Raw genomic sequence first — 19,207 nt, forward strand, 5'->3', positions numbered from 1 at the left:
CTTTGCAAGTGCAATTCCTGCAGTGGTCATCTTCAACCCACGAGTCTTTGTCTCTATAGATCAATCCATTTACTTGACAAGTCTTCTCACAATGACAGTCTTCCAATTGGCTCAGCCTTGTTTCTGCATAATTTAACTATAAATGAAAGTAACTTGATGAGATTTCTGCAATTCAAACACATGATTTTAAAAAGCACATATGAGAAAGCAGCATATTTATATTCAGCCGAACCAAGTTTGACTACTACCTCTAAAATATTGAACCAGGATGTCAGCAGGTACAAACTAATGCTACACCTTGGACTTTGATGGAGCTATCCAGCCAACTGACAACAGTCCATGACTCACAACAGTCTGTTATAGTGTAACTAAAATCCCCTTAGAAACAACCAGGCACTATCCAAAGTACATAAACTACAACTGTTTTTAAAAAAAAATAATTCAGAATTGCTAATCAACCTGATTACAAGTCAAAAAGCTTGAAGACTGGCAGGCTGACTTCTCCTAATCATCTCCATCTCATCATTGTTAATCATCAGCCAAGACTAATATTTCTGACTTTTACAAAGGTCCTAACCTCATGATGGCAAGTGAGATGTAGAGGGGAAAGAAAGCATTTTCACTCGGTGTGGTACAAAATATTCCCAGGCTGTGATTAATAGAGAAGCTATGCTCCTGGAGTAAACCCTGGACTGTTGGCTAGCTCTAAATACTCCTTGCTGTTCCCATTACCTCCTCAATTCCAACTACTAAAACGCGTATCAAGCTGCTAAAATTATGCAGTCTTTCAAAGTATTACATCTGCATACTAGTGATTGCTATGTTTGCTGATGAGATAACATGCTATCAAATAAGTGGAGACAATGCTCTTTTACATAGCAAAAGAAAAACAAAAGCCTTTTTTGAACCATCCACTCATAAGCCATCTCACAGACTTCCCCTTCATACAAGGTAGCATCGTACCACCCTCCAGAGGGGAACAACCTCAATTTATGCACACCTTTTACCTGGGGCCATCATCTTTAATCCCCAAGAGCAGTCAAAATTATTTTCCCATTTGCTAATATGAAAAAAAACTAAATAAATAAATATTTAGAAGTAAATTGGCACATTCTTCCAAGTATCAGACTGCCATTGCTCTAAAAATTTCCCTAGTGCCAGCTGGTTAAGAGTTCCTCAAGGTTTTGATATTTTTACATTCAGATTTGTCTTATGCACATAAGCCATTACATTGAAGCCACTGCAAATAGCAAGGCTACCTAAATATGGCACAAAACAAGATGATTGCACACTCTATTGTGTTATAAATATAATGCTATTATCCTACATTATAGGTTGCTACATCTTAATAGTAGCAAATTTTATTAAAAAAAAAGAATGCACAGTGCCATACTATTTTTTACATAGTGGCATATACCTGAATTTCATATATTTCCATTCTTTAAAATTCCATTTACTTCAAATGAAAGTAATCTAATATATCCTTTTTCATTCCTGCTAGTAAAAAAGCAACATATTTAGGGGGAAGGAGGAAAAAAAAGAAATACTAGGCAAATTTCTGTGATTTTTTTTTTTCTGTGCAATCCTCATGAAAGAAATCCCTGAATAAAAGGTCTTTATTTCTTAACTTGTTATTCTAGGATAATAGGGGATTGATACTCATCTCCCTCAGACGCAGCACGACCTGGTGACTTCAAAATTGCTTTTCACACTTTAGAAGCAAAATTATCTTCTTATTGAGCTGCTTGTTTTCAGCAGAAACCCTTTTTAGGTCATTATATTTAAAATATTTAAAATATATTCAATTTTGTTAAAAAGGTGTTCGATTAGTCTAACAGTCTTACTTTGTTTACATATCTTTTCAGTTTTGCTTTTTTTAAAGAACATTCCCATATAAATGGACTATACTAATTTTGGAGAGAAAGAACGTTAGAAATACCCAGATTTGATAGTGGTACTTGATATTGTCCTTTTTCCTACAGATTATTCCCTGGATAAAGACGAAAACTCTAAGAGAATAAATATTTTCAAGTTATTAATTTTTTCTGTCATTTGCGTTACCTTCATTTTTATTTACTTTATTTAACTTATTTATTTATTATCTTCAGTTTTATGTATTTAAATATCATTTACCTCCTGTTCTAAGAAACATCTTTAAACATCGCAATCAATCAAGCAGATTACCAGAAGGTGTGCAACAGCAAACCCTCCTATGCATAGAGGTCACTGAATGTTTCACTGCCCACAGAAGCTCTTCAGAAACAACATGTAACTGTTACCTGCTGTACTACAGTAACAAGAAACAGTCCTTTTGTTTCAGACTTCAAGTCTTAATTAAAACATTCCTATCGAGCTCAACAAAACAATGAATTCCTTAAAATCAGCTGAAATAGCCCTCCAAATGTTGCCAAATGCATAAAATAGATTCGTTGAACATTTAAAATATCAGAAAATTCTCAAGCTTCAAACATTTTTTGGGCTATGAACAGAAATAAACTAATGAGGGAGAAGGCCACACCATACCAAATATTTTCCATATACTAACCAAACCCAAAGTTCTTAACATTCAGGAATATTTGGCTAGATATTATTCACAAAACTTATTTTAGCATTTTAAGTGCTTCTCCTCTGCCTATATAATTAACTGAAAGACAACACCCTTATGTTAAAAATGCATTGTTTCTAGCAAAATTCATAACAAAAAAATTTAAAAATCCAGGCTATTAAAATTTTTTACGGAAAATTTCATTAATTCTAGAAGTATTCATGGCTATATAAACCCACGATGTAAACAAACCAGGTTAACTAGTCCTGAACTCAAGCACTTCATTTTCCTTGGTGTTAATCAAGCCCAAGCTTCAACCTTTCTGATCTCAGCCAAGGAAAGATTGCAGCAGAAAGCGTTGAGCTGTAAGTCTTCATGCAACGAGCGCATCTGACTATGGAGCAGATTCTAGTGTGCACCCACAATTTACCAAACAGCAATTATACTCCATTCAAAGAAATGCAGGAGATGCCCAGATCAATATCAGCAGATTGTTAAGGTTGCATGGATTGTTGTAGCCATTACATTAAAAGAGTAACTAATACTATCCCAGCACGGCAGTTGGGAATGCTCAAATAGAACACGATCCTTTTCTCCTGCAGCAAAATTATGATTTTTGCCAGATTTCTAACATTCTGACCTCTGGCATCTCTCTAAGGACACAAGATTAAATCCATTAAACACGCATACTGGGAAGATTCAGAATTAATTTGAATAGTGACCAAAATAAAACAGGCTTTAAAAACTGGCATTTATTAATTTTTAAAAGCTATGGTCTTACCAGAAATAGGTAGGAAGAGGACACAGCTGTGGTTATCTTATTAGAGGTCATGATCAAATGCTTCTGTACTAAGCACTCCATGACAATCAGCCACAGCAAATGCTCTGCTGGGCCCCCACATCCCACCCTGAGCTAGTCTGACCCTCACTGGACCTGAGGCAAAGACCAAGAAGCAACAGGGTACTGTCTCCTCCTGCCTATGTACTCCAAAAGTTCTCACTGCTACCAAAATTATTGGAGCCTGAAGCCACTACTCATGTTTTCTTCTCAGACAAGCCTTGGTCTGAGTCTGCATAGTTTTATGGTATGTAAGCTGCAAATATGTATTCACTGCAAACAACATTCACTGGTCTATTCAATGCTGTAATACAGATGTAACCAAACAAGTATTGAGGGGGAAAACTGAAATCCTCCATCTAGCAGAGCCTAAAACCAACATCTGGACAACAAACCACAGGTCCCAGTTTTCCAAAATGTCGTGTTCATGCTCTGCGTCTCCTGATACAGGACCAGTCAATGGGGTTTATTACCCATATACATGAGCAAGCCATTCGCTGACCACCTGCCCGGACAAACAGGAGATTTGCAGGCAGCTGCATAGCCCACCTAAGCCTTGCTCTTTGCCACACCACGGGTCATTCCCATATGATATAGTTCTACCTACATTAGTACCACCTGTGGCTGTTGTGGCTAGGACTGAAAAGGGAGATACAAACCATAATGCTTCCCTCAAATCCTTCCATTTTTAACTCACATTTGTCCATCAAATTAACTTCCTCTCCTGCTGTATGCATTTTTCCTGGACGACAGTATTTCTGTAAGAACGGCAACAAAACAGGCAGTGTACTGCTCTAACAGAAAAGGAACTCGCAATGAAGGATTATCCCAGCACTACTTTATGGAAGCACGGAGTCTTTGCAGTACAAATACTGTGTTATTTGCTTCTCCTCATAAAGTACAAGCAAGCAAAAATATAATTAACAGCACAGAAACCAAGTTACTCAGTACAGTGCATAATTGGAACTTGCTCACACCACCAGCAGGGCTCAAAATAATTGCCTCCCTTTCACAGTACAAGCAGCAAACTGAACTAAAAGCTTCACTTTTCACATTCGGAGTCAGTCTGTCCAAAGCATGTCAGCTGAGTAAGTGGATTGTCAGTATAATGTGCACACTCTAAAAACAAAGTTTCCCCTTTCCTGTTAGGAAAGAAAAAAATCACCCAGAGGCAGCACAACAAGTACAATGCTTTTACACTAGCAGCACTACTATGCAAATCTCATTTTTTAAAGTCCTGTTCCATAACTACGCTGTCTACAGGTTGGATGTAGCTGCACTTAAATCTATAAGGAATTTGTGCATAAATGTTATTTCAAACGAGACAATTAATTGCCTTTTACCACAGACCAGAGGGCTCACCAACATCAACTTTACAAAGTGTTCACTGATTGCCCTTTAAGACGCACTCAGGGTTCAGTTATCTCTTGAACTCAGTTTCCTACCCCACAACTTCACCACAGCCTCAGCTGAAGGGCTTTGGCTAACACAGAGGCTGTGTAGTGCGAGAGGAAAAAGAAAATCTTTAAAATCCTAAACAAAAAAAAAAATTACGCTTCCTATTTATCCTACTTATAATCCAACCCCCCAAAAAACAGGAAAAAAAGGGAAAAATAAACCCCACACCGCACCACCTGGAGCTGGGTTTAACTTTTACACTGTAAAGACGTAGATCAAAGTGATGTCAAGATCAGCACAGCTGGCAGCTTCACAGACATTTCCATTTTGGGGCCTCATTTCAGTTCCCAGGAAGGAGACTACACCAGTCCTGAAGACTTCACAGGACTTCCCACAGGCAAACACGCACCCTCTGACAGCATCACATGGTGAGGAAATTGTTGAGGGATTTTGCTCTTTTGTTTCTGCATTTATCCCTCAGCATGAAAAGGGAAATCATGCTAAGTCTTCTTGAAAAATATCAAACCCTGGGCATTTTGTCACTATCTTACAAATAATAAGGCAGACAACAGAAGCTGTGTAAGGCTTTCAGTGACATTCACGAAGCTAGACCCCCAAGTTCACTGCAGACAAGGCTACTGCCAGAAAGCGGACAAAGAATGGCTTTACCTTGAAAATGCAGAATAATTGCAAAAGGGATAAATACTTTCATGCTGGTCTTAGCACAACACATAAGGAAATGAGCGATTGACAAAGAAGCTTAGGTACCTACTTTTGCAGTCATTTTTGCCAGGAGTTCTTGCAAATCCATGATTCCTTGCACCAAACTTAAGAAATCACTGCAGGTCGGGCATGCTCAATAAGGGAAGTGTAAAGAGAAGAGGAAAAGAAAAGAAGGAAAGACACGGTAACCCATAAATAAATCAAGTATTATATGCTGCTGGCTAGCTGAACATAAAGTGTAATCTGTTTGCACACAATTTTTTGCCTTCTAGAAGTCTGCACACGCAAAAATGACAAGCCCAAAAATGTTCTTTTTAAAGCAAAGAAATATTTTCTATGAAAAATCTAAAATAGAGAGAATAACGCAAATGGTACTTACTGCGATTCAGATTAGGACACTGTGTTATATATCCGTTAGGTATAAAGATGATTTTCACATCTTGAATAACACCCTTTGCAAAAGAAGAGAAAACTGGTAATACAGATAGATTACAAGTATTCACTTTGACTTGTACAAGAAGTTTCACAAGTCATTGATCAGCTCACTCTTCCAGTGAGGAGAATATCTTATCCAGCTGAAGATGGACAAAATATAACAACTCCTCCTCTCTATTTTCCTCTGTGTGTGGATATTAATTTCCATACAACACAGAAATAATACTGCTTTGTCTTTTGCAATCGCCAACTATAAGCCGCTTAAACGTCTTAAAATAGGATGAGTGGGGAAAAAGCAGTGAAATAATATCCATTATTCAAGCCTATGACATACTTTGCCAAAAGACAAAAAGAAAACACAGCAATACTCTTCAGTGGTTTAGCCAAATAAGACTGTGAAATTAAACATTATGAAAAGAGAAGTATATAGCGTAAGAGGTAAGAAGAGTCTACACTTCAGCTGTTTGGTTCAATTTAGCTTGCTAGCTTTGTATCTCAACAGGCAGTTCATGTAATCGTGCCATCAGTTAGAATTAAATCCTCTCTAACCTAGACAGATGGAAAGATCCCCTATGCAGGGCTGGCAGAAATCAGGACTCCAAGGTCAGAGCCAGATAGTGCAGGTTGTATGAGGCCAAAAAATTGAACTAGGCAGGACAGGAGAGATGAAGTACCAAAAGGCCCAGCGCTGGCTGCATCCTCTGTTGTCGATGACTGGCAAGGATATCCCTTGCCAGCAGGCATGGAAGGTTGCCCAGTATCCTGGCACACCTGGCTCCTGAAGAACCCTAAATCCTTCAAACAGCCTAGAAAATGCTGAAGCTTGTGTTTGCTCACTGAAGGTCAGATGGAGCTCTTGCTCCATCTTTGACTGTGTAACAAGACTCCACAAGATCCACTAGCTTTAACAATGTCATGGTCACTAAGGAGGAAGAGAAAGGAAAACGGAGGACTTTCACTGCTACTATTTGCACTTCTCCTCACTGTTAATCAGGTGTAGTGACATAGCTCTCTCTCCATACGGAATTTCTTTAATTTGAAAGGAATGTTATCATCAGAGCAGTTACTATAGAATTAAATTACTCATTTGTAAGACTATGTTTTCAGTTAATTTGTCATAGAGTGAATTTTGCAGACTGAGGACATAGGCACTTGCTCAAAATATGGAACACCATCTGTAAATAAAATATAAGCCTCAGAAAGCCCTCGAAGCCTGGTGAATACATAAGTAATATTTAACATGTGGTGAATATATAAGTAACATTTAACATGTACATGTTCATTTGTTAAAACAGCAGAAGGTAATCAGCAAGTATCGTTTCCTGCTTACTGTTTCATGATCAAATACTAGCTGAATATTTCAATAGACATAATCAGATCACACTGTCTTTCTTGCAGAAGTATATACATTTATTAACCTTTTCATCTATGAGAATAATGAAACCATCATAATAATGAGAAGTAATACTGTCACTGGAAATGCAACATCCTGAAAGCCATTTTACACACATTCTGCTAGCAGTCATCAGTGAGAAATTAGAAGGTGAGTCACAAAAATATATTTCAATGCTTAAGCCTCTCCAGTGAAAAGCTTAAGCAAGAGTAAATGAAATTACAAAGTTTCTCCAGACCATATCACACAGCTAACAAGACATAATTCATAGACAACTGAAGTCTTCCTCAGCCTTGTTTTTCTAAAGACCATATTGAACTTCAAATATGTTTGTGGCATTAGAGCCCCACTGTTCAGTTGTCTTTTGGATAGATTTGCATTTAAGTACCACCTGAAGAGGAAACACAACTATTTCTTGTGTCTTGATTTCTGGCTACGTGAAAGCATGTTACCATGGCAAAATGTATGAACTTCAATTCACTAATATAGATGCCTTCTAAGTATATAAACCCTCTGAAACAGAATTAATACAATCAAACATAGAAGTGAACCTTCAAAGAGCAGAAATTTCACTGATGTATTTTTTTAATAGCAAGACTTCATTATAGGCAAACACTTATTGCAGTCATAATTATTGTTACACATATGAACAAACTTCAACTAGTCCTCCTTCAGCATTAAGTCTAGGTTGCTGAGAGCTTTCTACAGCCACAACCAGAAGAATTAGGCATGCACGGGGGACAGCCAGGGCTCTGGTTCACTTTGGCACAGGGTGCAGTTCTTCAGTCCACTTTCTGTGAAAGGATATAAGGATATGGTGTTGACAAGGAGATGTCAGTGGTCAAAATCTTGCCTTTCCCAAGCAGACATCACCTTTATATTATCATTAAAGCATTTGGCTAATTAAAACCAAAGCTTGAGTTCCACATCAGGGCTCACTAACTTGAAAAGCCTTCATCTGCGCAGGCAGATAACCAACTACAAGATTAAATTCAGGCCTGCAGCACTAAATATCAAGCCCATCCCATGAGGATGTAGTACAAAAGCTCTGTTTATAGCACTTCTCATGTCTCTATCAAACAGAGGACTCCTCCCACATTCTGTGAAAAGACTCAAATATTCCATGAGCTCTACACTTCTGCATTTTCAGTTCCTCCACTGTCTTTTCACCTCTTTTAAACCTACTTCTTCCATAGAGGCAATGTGTGCCACACAGCACCAACATACTTCTCAAGCATCCACTACACAATCGCCAGACACAGCAGCAGGATCAAAAGAGCCTGCAGCAGATATGAAAATTGATGTCTTTAAATAGGAATCACCTAGTCACTGCTGCATTAATAAGCTCATTTCTCCAGCAACTCTTTGGAGGGAGCCTTAGGGGGATGTGCTCTCCCCAGCAAAAATATGTATTTGGCAGGTAATTCAGATCCCAACAGCAATCAGATCCATCCTAGAGTGAGGGTTCCCTGGTCGTCTCATATCACCCTTTTCCTCCCTTCAGTTGCATTTACTTTGGTTTCCTAATCTGATTATAGCCCTATATTCATCTGATTATTAGCCCTAAAACAAGTCTTGCTTTTGGGCCACACAAAGGAACCATAAGAGTCCACATGTATTTTTTGAAGGAACTAATTCACAAGATTCCCTTTGAAGCAAACAGACAAAGCGATCTTAAGTCTGCTCCTCATTTACTCCCACCATTGCTGTGCTAAAACTATTTAGTTTTGTCTGAATTCTAAACAGTTGGTCATAGCAGGAAAAGTACAACTAGCAAGAGACACTAGTTATGAGGGGCAAGACTTCAACACCCTTGATGATGCCATAGAGCACTTCATCCCCCAGCAGGACTGCTGGTGGAACAAAAGCATAAATAAGAAAATTGGCAACAACTGGCCGTGCTAACTTAATTATACCATATGCCCTCCTTCCTCTTCTGATATACTGAGAATTATGATATAAAACAAGCACAATAATATGGCCTAAAATGTGCTTTAATGCTATTCAGTTATGGAGAGACAACAATTAATTAACTATCATTAAAGAAAGAATATTTCTGGAACAGGAAAGATGATACTCAGAACAGTATCTAGTGCTTTTTGTCACATACATTATCATGGCTCCAACACACAAACAAAAATGCTAATTTTTTTTTAATGCTCATTTCCCTGTAGATCTCTGTTTACATTAAAGAAAATAGATCTATTTTTTTATATCCTAAACCACCAAAACAAATTGCTCTGAAAAAGGAAGGAAGGTCCTGCTGAGCACGTAAATACATGGAAAGAGATGTGTTCTCTTTACAAACTGGCAAAACCCCAAGTTTTTGCAATGATTAACATAAAAAAAAAGTAAGATTTCTGAAACTCTGAAGCAGAATTAAAAAAAATGCAACCAATTATATTCCTGCCCTGAAGAAAGTTACTAAAATATTCAAGCATGCATAAAGCAAAGCAAGGCACTTGTCGGCCTTCATTACAATCAATAAAAACTGTCAGCTCATTAGCATATCATTAGCTACCCTGCTGTTTCCAAAGTGTTAACGCGTAGAAATATTAATTTACAAACATATAATATCCTAGAGTTCTGAGGCCTTGACTGCCTGCATAAAATAAGAATTTAAGATAGGCGAATCCAATACCACTTCTTTTTTTTCCTATGTAGCTATAAACATATGTTTACCATCTGTGGAATTACAGGAAGCAGCTGAGGTAAAAAAACAACAGCTGTAGAATAAAATAATACTATCAATTTCACTTCACAGTGACAGCTCAACTGCTGGAAGATGAAACATATTCTAGGTTCAAAGCAACTCTTGGACAGTCACTTGAAGTTCAAAATTAGCCTTTACCTCTGTTTCACTATTAGCTTTGTTAGTCTCTATGCTTAAATAATGTTAGCATAAAATAATTGTCCTAGCTTGTTGAAATCTGGGGACTTCAAGGAGAGGTCCTCAGGAAAAGAGCAACTTGGAAAATTGTCTTACGAACTGACAGCTTCAAAGGGAACCTGAGTGGGTGGTAAATTTCCTTGGCAATAAACCCTTGCCAATATCAAGGATAGGCAGATCGTCCTATCATTGACTATAGATTCTTTCACCAAGAAACACTTGCACCGTGGCTTGTTTTCCAAAACTTGAAGAAATATCAGAAACTTCTCTGTAGCTTTCTTACAAGGCAAAAAAAAATAATTTTAAGGTGGAGGGGGTGGTTTTCATTTGCTAGTGAATTTTGTTTGTTGCTTGGTTCAGCAAGCTTTTCTTGACTAGAAAATCATATAGTCTCACCAGGGTACAAACAAAGCTGAAAGAAAACATATAGGAGAGGGCTTTTCAAGTTGTAGGTCATTTATCTGTCTTTTGCAATTTTGGAACTATATTGCCATTAACTGAATCTGAAATATACTGCCAATTCTTGAATCATCTTTTTCCTCTGAGAACTTCTTCATGCCCATGCTGGTCTACTCAAGGACTGGGAGCCTCATAAATGGAAAAAGACAGGAGCAGCCTGGGTCCTGCCTGCTTGCCAGCCTTTCATCCTGGGCTGTTGGAAACTCCGAAGGACAAAGAACAAAACTCGGTGACCCACTGTTCACTCTGTAGAGAAACACAGTGAGATACTTCGTTGAGAAAAGTAAAAAGGAAGGAAGGTACTCCAGGAACAGAAAAATCTACTGTTTTGCAGCAAGGCAAATGCACTGAACACAACAGCTAGTATCTGTAAAATCCAGAAGGATCACAGGCCAGAAGACCTCTCCTCTAGAAGTCATGCTGTCAGAGACAAACAAGGAAAAGTCACTTGAGGAAAAGAGCAGAAGGGTGAGGGCATTCTGCATGCGAAATCAAAGAGGAAACGGCCTCCAAGAGCAATCAAGACCACCACTGTCTGGCCAGGAGACCATAGCAGAGCTGTTGGTTTGGGAAAGTTTAAATATGAAAGCCAAGAATAGATTCTGACACTGCCTACAAGGTCTTGTTCTGCCCCCAGGAGCCACACAGCAGAGCGCGGCAGGCAGATGAAGCCTGCAGCAGGAAACCAAACAAAATCCCCAAATACTGGGCACTGCAGTCAGTGACTACAATACTCTACCTCACAAGAAAAGACCCTTTTCTCCAAGTGTTTGACTTGCCACAAATCCCAACTCCACATTTTCTCCTAAAATTCATACAAATCCAGTTTCAGGAGTGTAGAACAACTAATCATAAATATCTTGCTGACTATTTATTAATATCCTTCATGTGCCATTTCATATCTGCTTACCTTAAAGAAACCATGTTTCCTGTTTCTCTGTCCAAGCCACAAATTGCTTTCAGGTGTCAAATTCGTTTCTGGGGGATCAATGATGCGTTCATAAATCCTGTAGAGGGAATACATTGCCATTACTTGAATCCTCTTTTTGCTCTGAAAAGTTCCTAGTCAAAATCAATCAATCATAAAAGATGGAAAATAGAATTAAAAAAAAAAACCTTTATATTAAACACAATATTTATCATTGATAGTAATGAAGGTATAGAACAACTTTAAAAGCAAAAGAAAATAGGAAAAAAAATAATAAAATCACTAACATATGAAGCCTGCATGAAACTGGAACTCCTCTTGTGCAACTGTGCAGCCCTACAAACACAATGCCAGAATCATCCATAGTAGGGAAAACAAACTGGGACCATCCTAGCCCAGGAGAGTTCTTTAAACTCAGCTACTCATTCTGGAGAAAAAGTGGTCACACGCAAGATCTGACCAGAAAAACAGCCCTTTGGGATTTTCAGACTGTTTAGAATTTTGAATGGACTTCAGAGAAAAATTTTATTCCAGCTCTACTCCCACAGCCTTTTTCTCTCTATGTTTGTGTAACTCATCTTCACACGTGGACCTTTTGTTTTACGCACTTAATTTATGAAAAATAGCTGTAACATAACATTTTTTAATTCACAAAAAAAAAAGTACCTGGAGTTTTAAAAAGTTCTTACTTTTTTTTTTATTTATTTATTTTTAGGAAAGTTGTAATGACATTTCCACAACACTTTCTTCGGGAACTCAGACCACTACAACATATGAAATGGAACATGAAAACTCCAAGACCAAAGTTTCAAGACATCACATTGCCATGTTACACCAGCGGGAACCATGAACTTACTGTTTCATAACAAAAACAGCATGTTTATTGAGGATTACTGAGGAGATTATGAAATATATTTCCATTACTTCCCCGCTCACAGAGACTATATATTGCTGTGCAATCACACCAGCGTGACAGCCAACAGAAAAGACTCAGACTGCATCAACAACTCTAGCTTAAAGCAGTGAAATAGTCTGTATATTTAAAAGCAGTGAAAATATTTTTTTCTGTCTTTAAAGATACGGCTTTAAAACAAACATAAAAAATGAACACCAAATTAAAATACAAGTCAATCAACTCATAGCACAGTTAGCTTCCCATTTACACTCCGAGTGTTTCTACCACAGGCTCACCAAGTGTAATTATTGATTTTCACGTTGTAAGTTGCCATGTGTATTTGGTTTGCATGGCAAGGTTTTGGCAGCATGGGGAGCTATGGGGTGGATTCTGTGAGAAGCCACTAGGAGTCTTCCCTAGGTCCCACAGAGCCAATGCCAGCCAGCACTGGTCAAAGTCAAGCCCATCAGCAACAGTGGTAGCGCCTCTGTGATAACATACTTAAGAAGGGGACAAAAAAACTGCTGCATCACAGCAGCCAGAAGAGAGGATTGAGAATATACAAGATAAACAATGATGCAGAGACCAAATTCAGCAAAGAAGGAGCAGGAGGAGGTGGCAGAGCAGAGATTCCACTGCAGCCTAAGGTGAAGATCCTGGTGATGCAGGTTGTCCCTCAACAGCCCATGGATCTACACAGTGAAGCAGATACCCATCCACCTGCAGCTGCGGGAGGACTCCACACAGGAGCAGATGGATGCCTGAAGGAGGCTGAAGCAGGCTCCTGGCAGGGTATGTGACCCCATGAAGAGAGAAATCCATACTAGAGCACGTTTGCTGGCAGGACTTGCAACCCCATGAAGGACCTGTGCTGGAGCAGTCTGCTCCTGAAGGACTGCACCCTGGGGAAAGGACCCACACTGGAGCAGATCCTGAAGGAATGTAGCCCATGGGAAGAACTCATGTTGGAGAAGTTCATGCAGGACTGCCTCCCATGGAATGGACCCAACTCTAGCGCAAGGGAAGAGCGTGAGCAGGAAAGAACAGCAGAGACAATGTGTAGCAAACCAACTGTAACACTAATTCCCCATTCCCCAGTGCCATTTCAGAGGAGGCGGCAGAGAAAACAGGGAGTCAAGTTCAGTCTGGGAAGAACGGAGGGGTGGGAGAAAGTGTTTTAAGATTTGGTTTTATGTCTCATTACCCTATTCTAATTTGATTGGTAATGAATTAAATTTGTTTCCCCGAGTTGAATCTGTCCATTGCTCCCAATAGTGATTGGTGAGTGATCTTTCCTGCCCTTATTTCAACCAATGAGCTTTTCATTATATTTTTCTCTTTCTTGTCCAGCTGAGGAGAGGGAGCAATAGCGTAGCTTGATGGGTACTTGTCATCCAGGCAGGGACAGACCCACTACAACACATTACTGGAAAATTCATACATTTGCAGGGCCTGGAATAACCTGACAATATTAAAGAACCTCAAGAAAGCTCTATGCAGTTTTTTATGTCAAAGTACAGAGTCATATATTCCACCTACTTTTGCTTGTCCAGACAAGGAGGAAACCATTTGTTAAAACCAAAAGGCAGCAATCTAAAAACCTAAAGGCAAACTTACTATTTCCTTAGAAAGAAACAACAAAAATTTCGAACCTAAGAACAAACATTTGCAAGAAAATTCCAGCTCAAGAATGTGAGTACAGGAGACAGAAGTCTTCTAATACTCATGATTTTATTGCTCAAGTTCATTATAATTATCATCAGCCCTATTTCATCACATTTCATCAACATGATACAGTCAAAGCTCTAGGAAATCTCTGTCTCCACTAGTTAATTACTTCTATCTACAAAATTACCATGTTGAGCTGTTTTACCTGTTCAAAGAGCAAAACAAAATTATAGTCTTTTAAACGATGTTTTGAGAATTACAGAAATTTTACATGCACCATCTCTATTAATATTTTAAAGTATAAGTAGACCAATCCTGCCATACCTCATGTGAAACTGAAGATCTACTCAAATGAAAAACTGCTGCAAAATGATGAATGAGGAACAAAGAATTGGCATGCTCCTTGAGAAAACCAATCACTGAATTGCACTATCATATTAGGAATTTTTCTTTTGATATATAACAAATCTTTATTCATGACTTAGGTTAATAATGGCCTCATCAGAAAATTTCCAATCTCCTAACCCAGTCAATATTCCATAAGAACTCCATTTCTGCTAACAGATAAAATCTGAGTGCTGACCAGGTTCAACACCACTACTTATTGAAGAATATTTGGCTTTTATTCACTTAGCCTAATCAAAGTTTATAAAGGAACTCTACAGCACCTGTCTGCAATTACATATCAACAAAAAGAAAAAAAAGCCCAAACCTAAGTGGCATTATTATATGACAGTTCTAAAAAAAAAAGCAAGTAAGGAAGACAAATCAGAGACAGGCTCAAGTGGTTTATTTTGTGTTTTCTGATGATTTAGCAAAGACTTTCAACTTATATGGTAAAGGCTGTAGTGACCTTCCTTAGAATCATAGAAAACTTTGGGTTAGGAGGGACCTTCACAGGTCATCTAGTCCAATCTCCCTGCAGGACCAGAGACATCTTCAATCAAATCAATTTCCTCACAGTCCCATTCAACCTGACCTTGAATGTTTCGAGGGATGGGGCCTCCACTACTTCCCTGGGCAATCTGTTCCACTGTTTCATCACCCTCTTTGTAAAAAATCTCTTCCTTATATCCAGTCTAAATCTACCCTGCTTTAGTTTAAAACCATTACTCCCTGTCCCGCCACAGGCTTTGATAAGAAGTCTGTCCCCAACTTTCCTATAGGCCCCGTTTATGTACTGGAAGGCCACTATAACATCTCCCCACAGCCTTCTCCAGGCTGAACAACCCCACATGCTCAGGATTCCCCATATTCCTCTACTGTTCTACAGTAATTCCATTTCTGGTGCAGCTGTTTACCTGTAATGAAGGCATTAATCAAAGGTTTGTTTGTGCCTTATTCCACATATGCCTAAGAGACTGGTTGGTTTTCTTCTCCTTAGAACTGCCCATGCAGTAACAAGCTTAGGATTCAAGAGGAGGCACGAGAAGCCCTTGCTTGTATTTATATGTAAAAGGATGTTTCAATTGACACTATGTGGTTTCAGAACAGTGTGAGCTTACTTTATTACTGTATACTGTTAAATATCAGAAAAAAAAGCCCCAGAAAGCATAAATGCAATTTATCGTAGCCTTTATAATCCCTTCTATACTCTTGGGAAATGAAAAGGTCACAAAGCGGAAAGGAATCACAAGGAACATGGTTCACCGTATACAATTTCTCTAATGAAGAAGAACTAAAATTAAAAATAACACAACACACACACAAACAGAGGAGCCCTGCAACTCCTGACAAAAAAGAAGTGTGATGCAAAAACAAATGCCAAGGGACTTTTCCAGCAAGCCTGGAAGCTACTGCACAAAGGAAAACAGCAACTACTTGGAAGAAGCTTTTGAATTAATGAGTAAAGAAACAGGATAACATCACTAACTCTCAATCAGTGGCTTTAATAAGTGGATGAAAAGAAATGTTTTTACATATCAGTGAACAGTTGCACACACATTGGCAGCTGATGGCCATCAGAGCTGACTGATGTGTAGCTGGAGTAAAGCCAGGAAATGGGCATGTCTCCTGGCTGCCAGGTTCTTGTTTTAAGCCACAAAAGCATTGTAAGTTACGGAGCACTCCTACAGCAGGTTTTTGAGGAGAGAGACTTCACAGGTATTGAAGACACCATGTCAATACAAAATCATTAAGGTGGCACTTGCATAAGTAGTTGGGAATAGAGTTTTACCCAGACATTAGGATTACCCACATATGTACACCAATAACAAATCTATCAAATATCACTGATTACTGAGGTGATTTTTCAGGGGTTTTCTACACTTAGAGAAACCCATAAGGCAGGAACATTTTCTAATACATCTCAAAGTGTAATGAGAAAAGTTACTACTTAAAGGTGAAATTCTCTCACAACTATAGGTTGTGAAGCAGGAAAAAAAATCCTTGCTTTGCTCCCTTTCCTGTATTGGCTTTCTTTTGGAAGAAAAGAGGTGTTTTTCAGGCTGAAAAACTACTGTTGCTGAATAGTCATAACAGGATCCTCCTTTTTTTGCAGCTGCATTAAGCTTCCACATCTTTCTCATTCCCTTGTTTGATTTTCTGGGCTGAGGTGTGTCACTTTCTATGGCTTTATCCGTGCTTGACAAATACTTTGTATTTGGCATATGAATAGCTAAATTATATCTACTACACTTCCATTTTATGAAGTGCTGGTCTAGAGCTCCTTGGAGATCAGTTTCCAATACATTTGGCTTTGATACCCACACAAAGAAATGCGCAATACACTTCACAAGAACAGGAATGCTTAGAAAGAGGACTCCAGGGAACTGTGGTCTCTAAAATTACTGCAGACTGAAGAGCCCCTCCAGCACGAGAAGACCCAGGTCTCTGGGTTAATGGAAGCTCTACTCCTTACTTCAGACTTCCAGATTTATGATTACTGCATTCACTTTTTCCAGGAGAAGGCTTGATTTGCCCCTACTTTATGCTGACATATTTCAAAGGAGCTAAACCATAAACCTGGAGTAATACGACTGTGAACCAATCCTTCCTTCCTGAAATGTTCACGCGCAGAATACGTTCACTAACCACTGATCCATTTAGCTAAACACAGCAAGAAAAAAAACTAAGTGATAAAGACCCATAATAGATACAGAACACAAGGCTATATATCTCTACCCTATGAACACACTTTGGTTTATTAAGTATTTTTATGGAAATCTTGGAAACACGTTTTTTTTTTCAAGGACACATTCCAAGCAGGCATAAGTGACATAATTAATACAATAGACAGAAAATATAAAACCTGTAAAATAATCTGTGGTTTCTTGAAATGGAGCATCTCTAAAACATTTGCATGCAAATGAACATACATACATCTTTTGCAGCACAGAGGAACACCCCCTCTTGAAATTGAGCTCTGTTGGACAAGGTGTCAGTTCCTTTCCACACACACTAAAATTATTTTTATCATCTTTATAACTTATAAATTATTTTTATCATCTTTTTATTCTAGTAAAATAGGGAAATATTGTCACTTTACATGCATGCAAACTGAAAGACAGGAAAACTAACGGGTTCACCAGGATTACAAAGACTGAGATGTGGAGGGGCACTGCCCAAGATCTAAGCCATTAGACTGGGTATGACTGAGGCATAATGGCCTCACGCTGGGCTACACCCCCTCTGGAAAAAAACGGGACATGGAAATGTCTTTTGCAGTGAAGATTTCTTATACACAACTTTGCCAAGCGGAAGCTAACACTTGGAGAGTATTTCCACTTCTGTGGAGAAGCAGCTCTGCTTCATACATACAATATTTGCCAGGCCAGAAGCATTTTGGAAATAGCTGAAATATTTAGCAGAACATGAAAATAAACTTTGTGTCTGTTCACGTTAGAATACATCAGTCAACATGGCATGATCAGGAGATGCAGTTGCCTAAAATTCTGAAAAATAAAATAGACTACAACCTCCAACAGTTACTACGAGTAGTGCAGCAAATCATGAGATTTCCGAATACTTTCAGGTCTAAAATATGAGTAGGTTATTAAAACAGGGCTGTGCCTTCTCAAATTTGTGGACTAGACATGAACAAGAGAGATTTTATGAGTAGTACAATTAAGAAACAAATAGCTGCAATCTAAATATTCTTGTGGCTGAGGCAGAGCAGGAACCTCATTTCTTCACCTCTGGCCTTATTAATTCAAGAACAGGCTTCTTTGCTCTTGATATGGCTGTCACACCTACTCTCTTGAAGCTATAAATTTACACGTAGCAACCAGGTGTTGAATTCATTGCACCTAATTTTAGATGTCTCAAATGTTTACATCTACAGTGGAGCTAGTCCTCTAGACGCAGTTATTTAATGAAGAAGCATAAGGGTTTCTAGGGTGTGATTCATCGTACAGTAAATGAATCACTCTCTGAAGGTCCCTCCAATGACTGTTGAGCAGCTCTTGCTGACTTCATCAAAACAGATTTTTGCAATTCAAAACCTCATCCTCAAAAACTGACATCCTCTTGCAACCATTCGTTACTCTGTATACATCCTTTTGGATCCTCAGATCCTTTAAATGAATTTCAGGTTAAAGAGAAGTCACACAAAACAACACCGTAATCATAGAAGTCTTTGAACTATCACTTTCAACTTTGCAACAGAAAGTCACAGGAGAGAGGGAAGGTGCTCCATGTTTTACATCAATTTCTGCTAAGCTAATTTGCAGAGGTGTTGACCGTGTTTCACCATTGTTACCATCTGCAGCTGAGCCTGCAGAAACTCAATACATCAGAAATAGTAAATGTCAGGCCTCCTAACACAGTTTGTTGTACAAAAATAAACATCCCCTTTAAAAAGTTTGTCCAATATGTTTTCTGACTCCCAACTGTGTAAAGAAACTGATGATTATACCACTGTCTAGCTTTCAAATGCAATACTGGCATTTGTCTTTACATCTATTCTTCTGAAGGGATTAAAAACTGATTTTTAAAAGAAATACTGTGGTATCTTTACAGACTTCTCTTTCAACCTGTTTTCTATATGCTTCCCAATGAAAACGTGTCAATACCAATGTGACTGGATTTTCTTGGT

At 38.5% G+C, this 19,207-nt stretch overlaps 1 protein-coding gene across 4 annotated transcripts in view; it reads right to left on the bottom strand.

Moving 5' to 3' along the window:
* Window positions 1-19,207, bottom strand: part of NELL1 (neural EGFL like 1) — a 299,987-nt gene that overhangs the window by 225,861 nt on the left and 54,919 nt on the right. For all 4 annotated transcript variants that reach the window (XM_054068679.1, XM_054068678.1, XM_054068677.1 and 1 more), the window contains exons 5-8: window positions 11,592-11,688; window positions 5,884-5,956; window positions 5,554-5,636; window positions 2-136 (exon numbers count right to left, since the gene is read on the bottom strand). In XM_054068679.1, the coding sequence (XP_053924654.1) occupies window positions 2-136; window positions 5,554-5,636; window positions 5,884-5,956; window positions 11,592-11,688 (388 nt within the window). The remainder of the gene's footprint in view (window position 1; window positions 137-5,553; window positions 5,637-5,883; window positions 5,957-11,591; window positions 11,689-19,207) is intronic.

The sequence above is a fragment of the Cuculus canorus genome, chromosome 5 (genome assembly GCF_017976375.1).
Source record: "Cuculus canorus isolate bCucCan1 chromosome 5, bCucCan1.pri, whole genome shotgun sequence".
NCBI classification, from domain to species: Eukaryota; Metazoa; Chordata; class Aves; order Cuculiformes; family Cuculidae; genus Cuculus; species Cuculus canorus.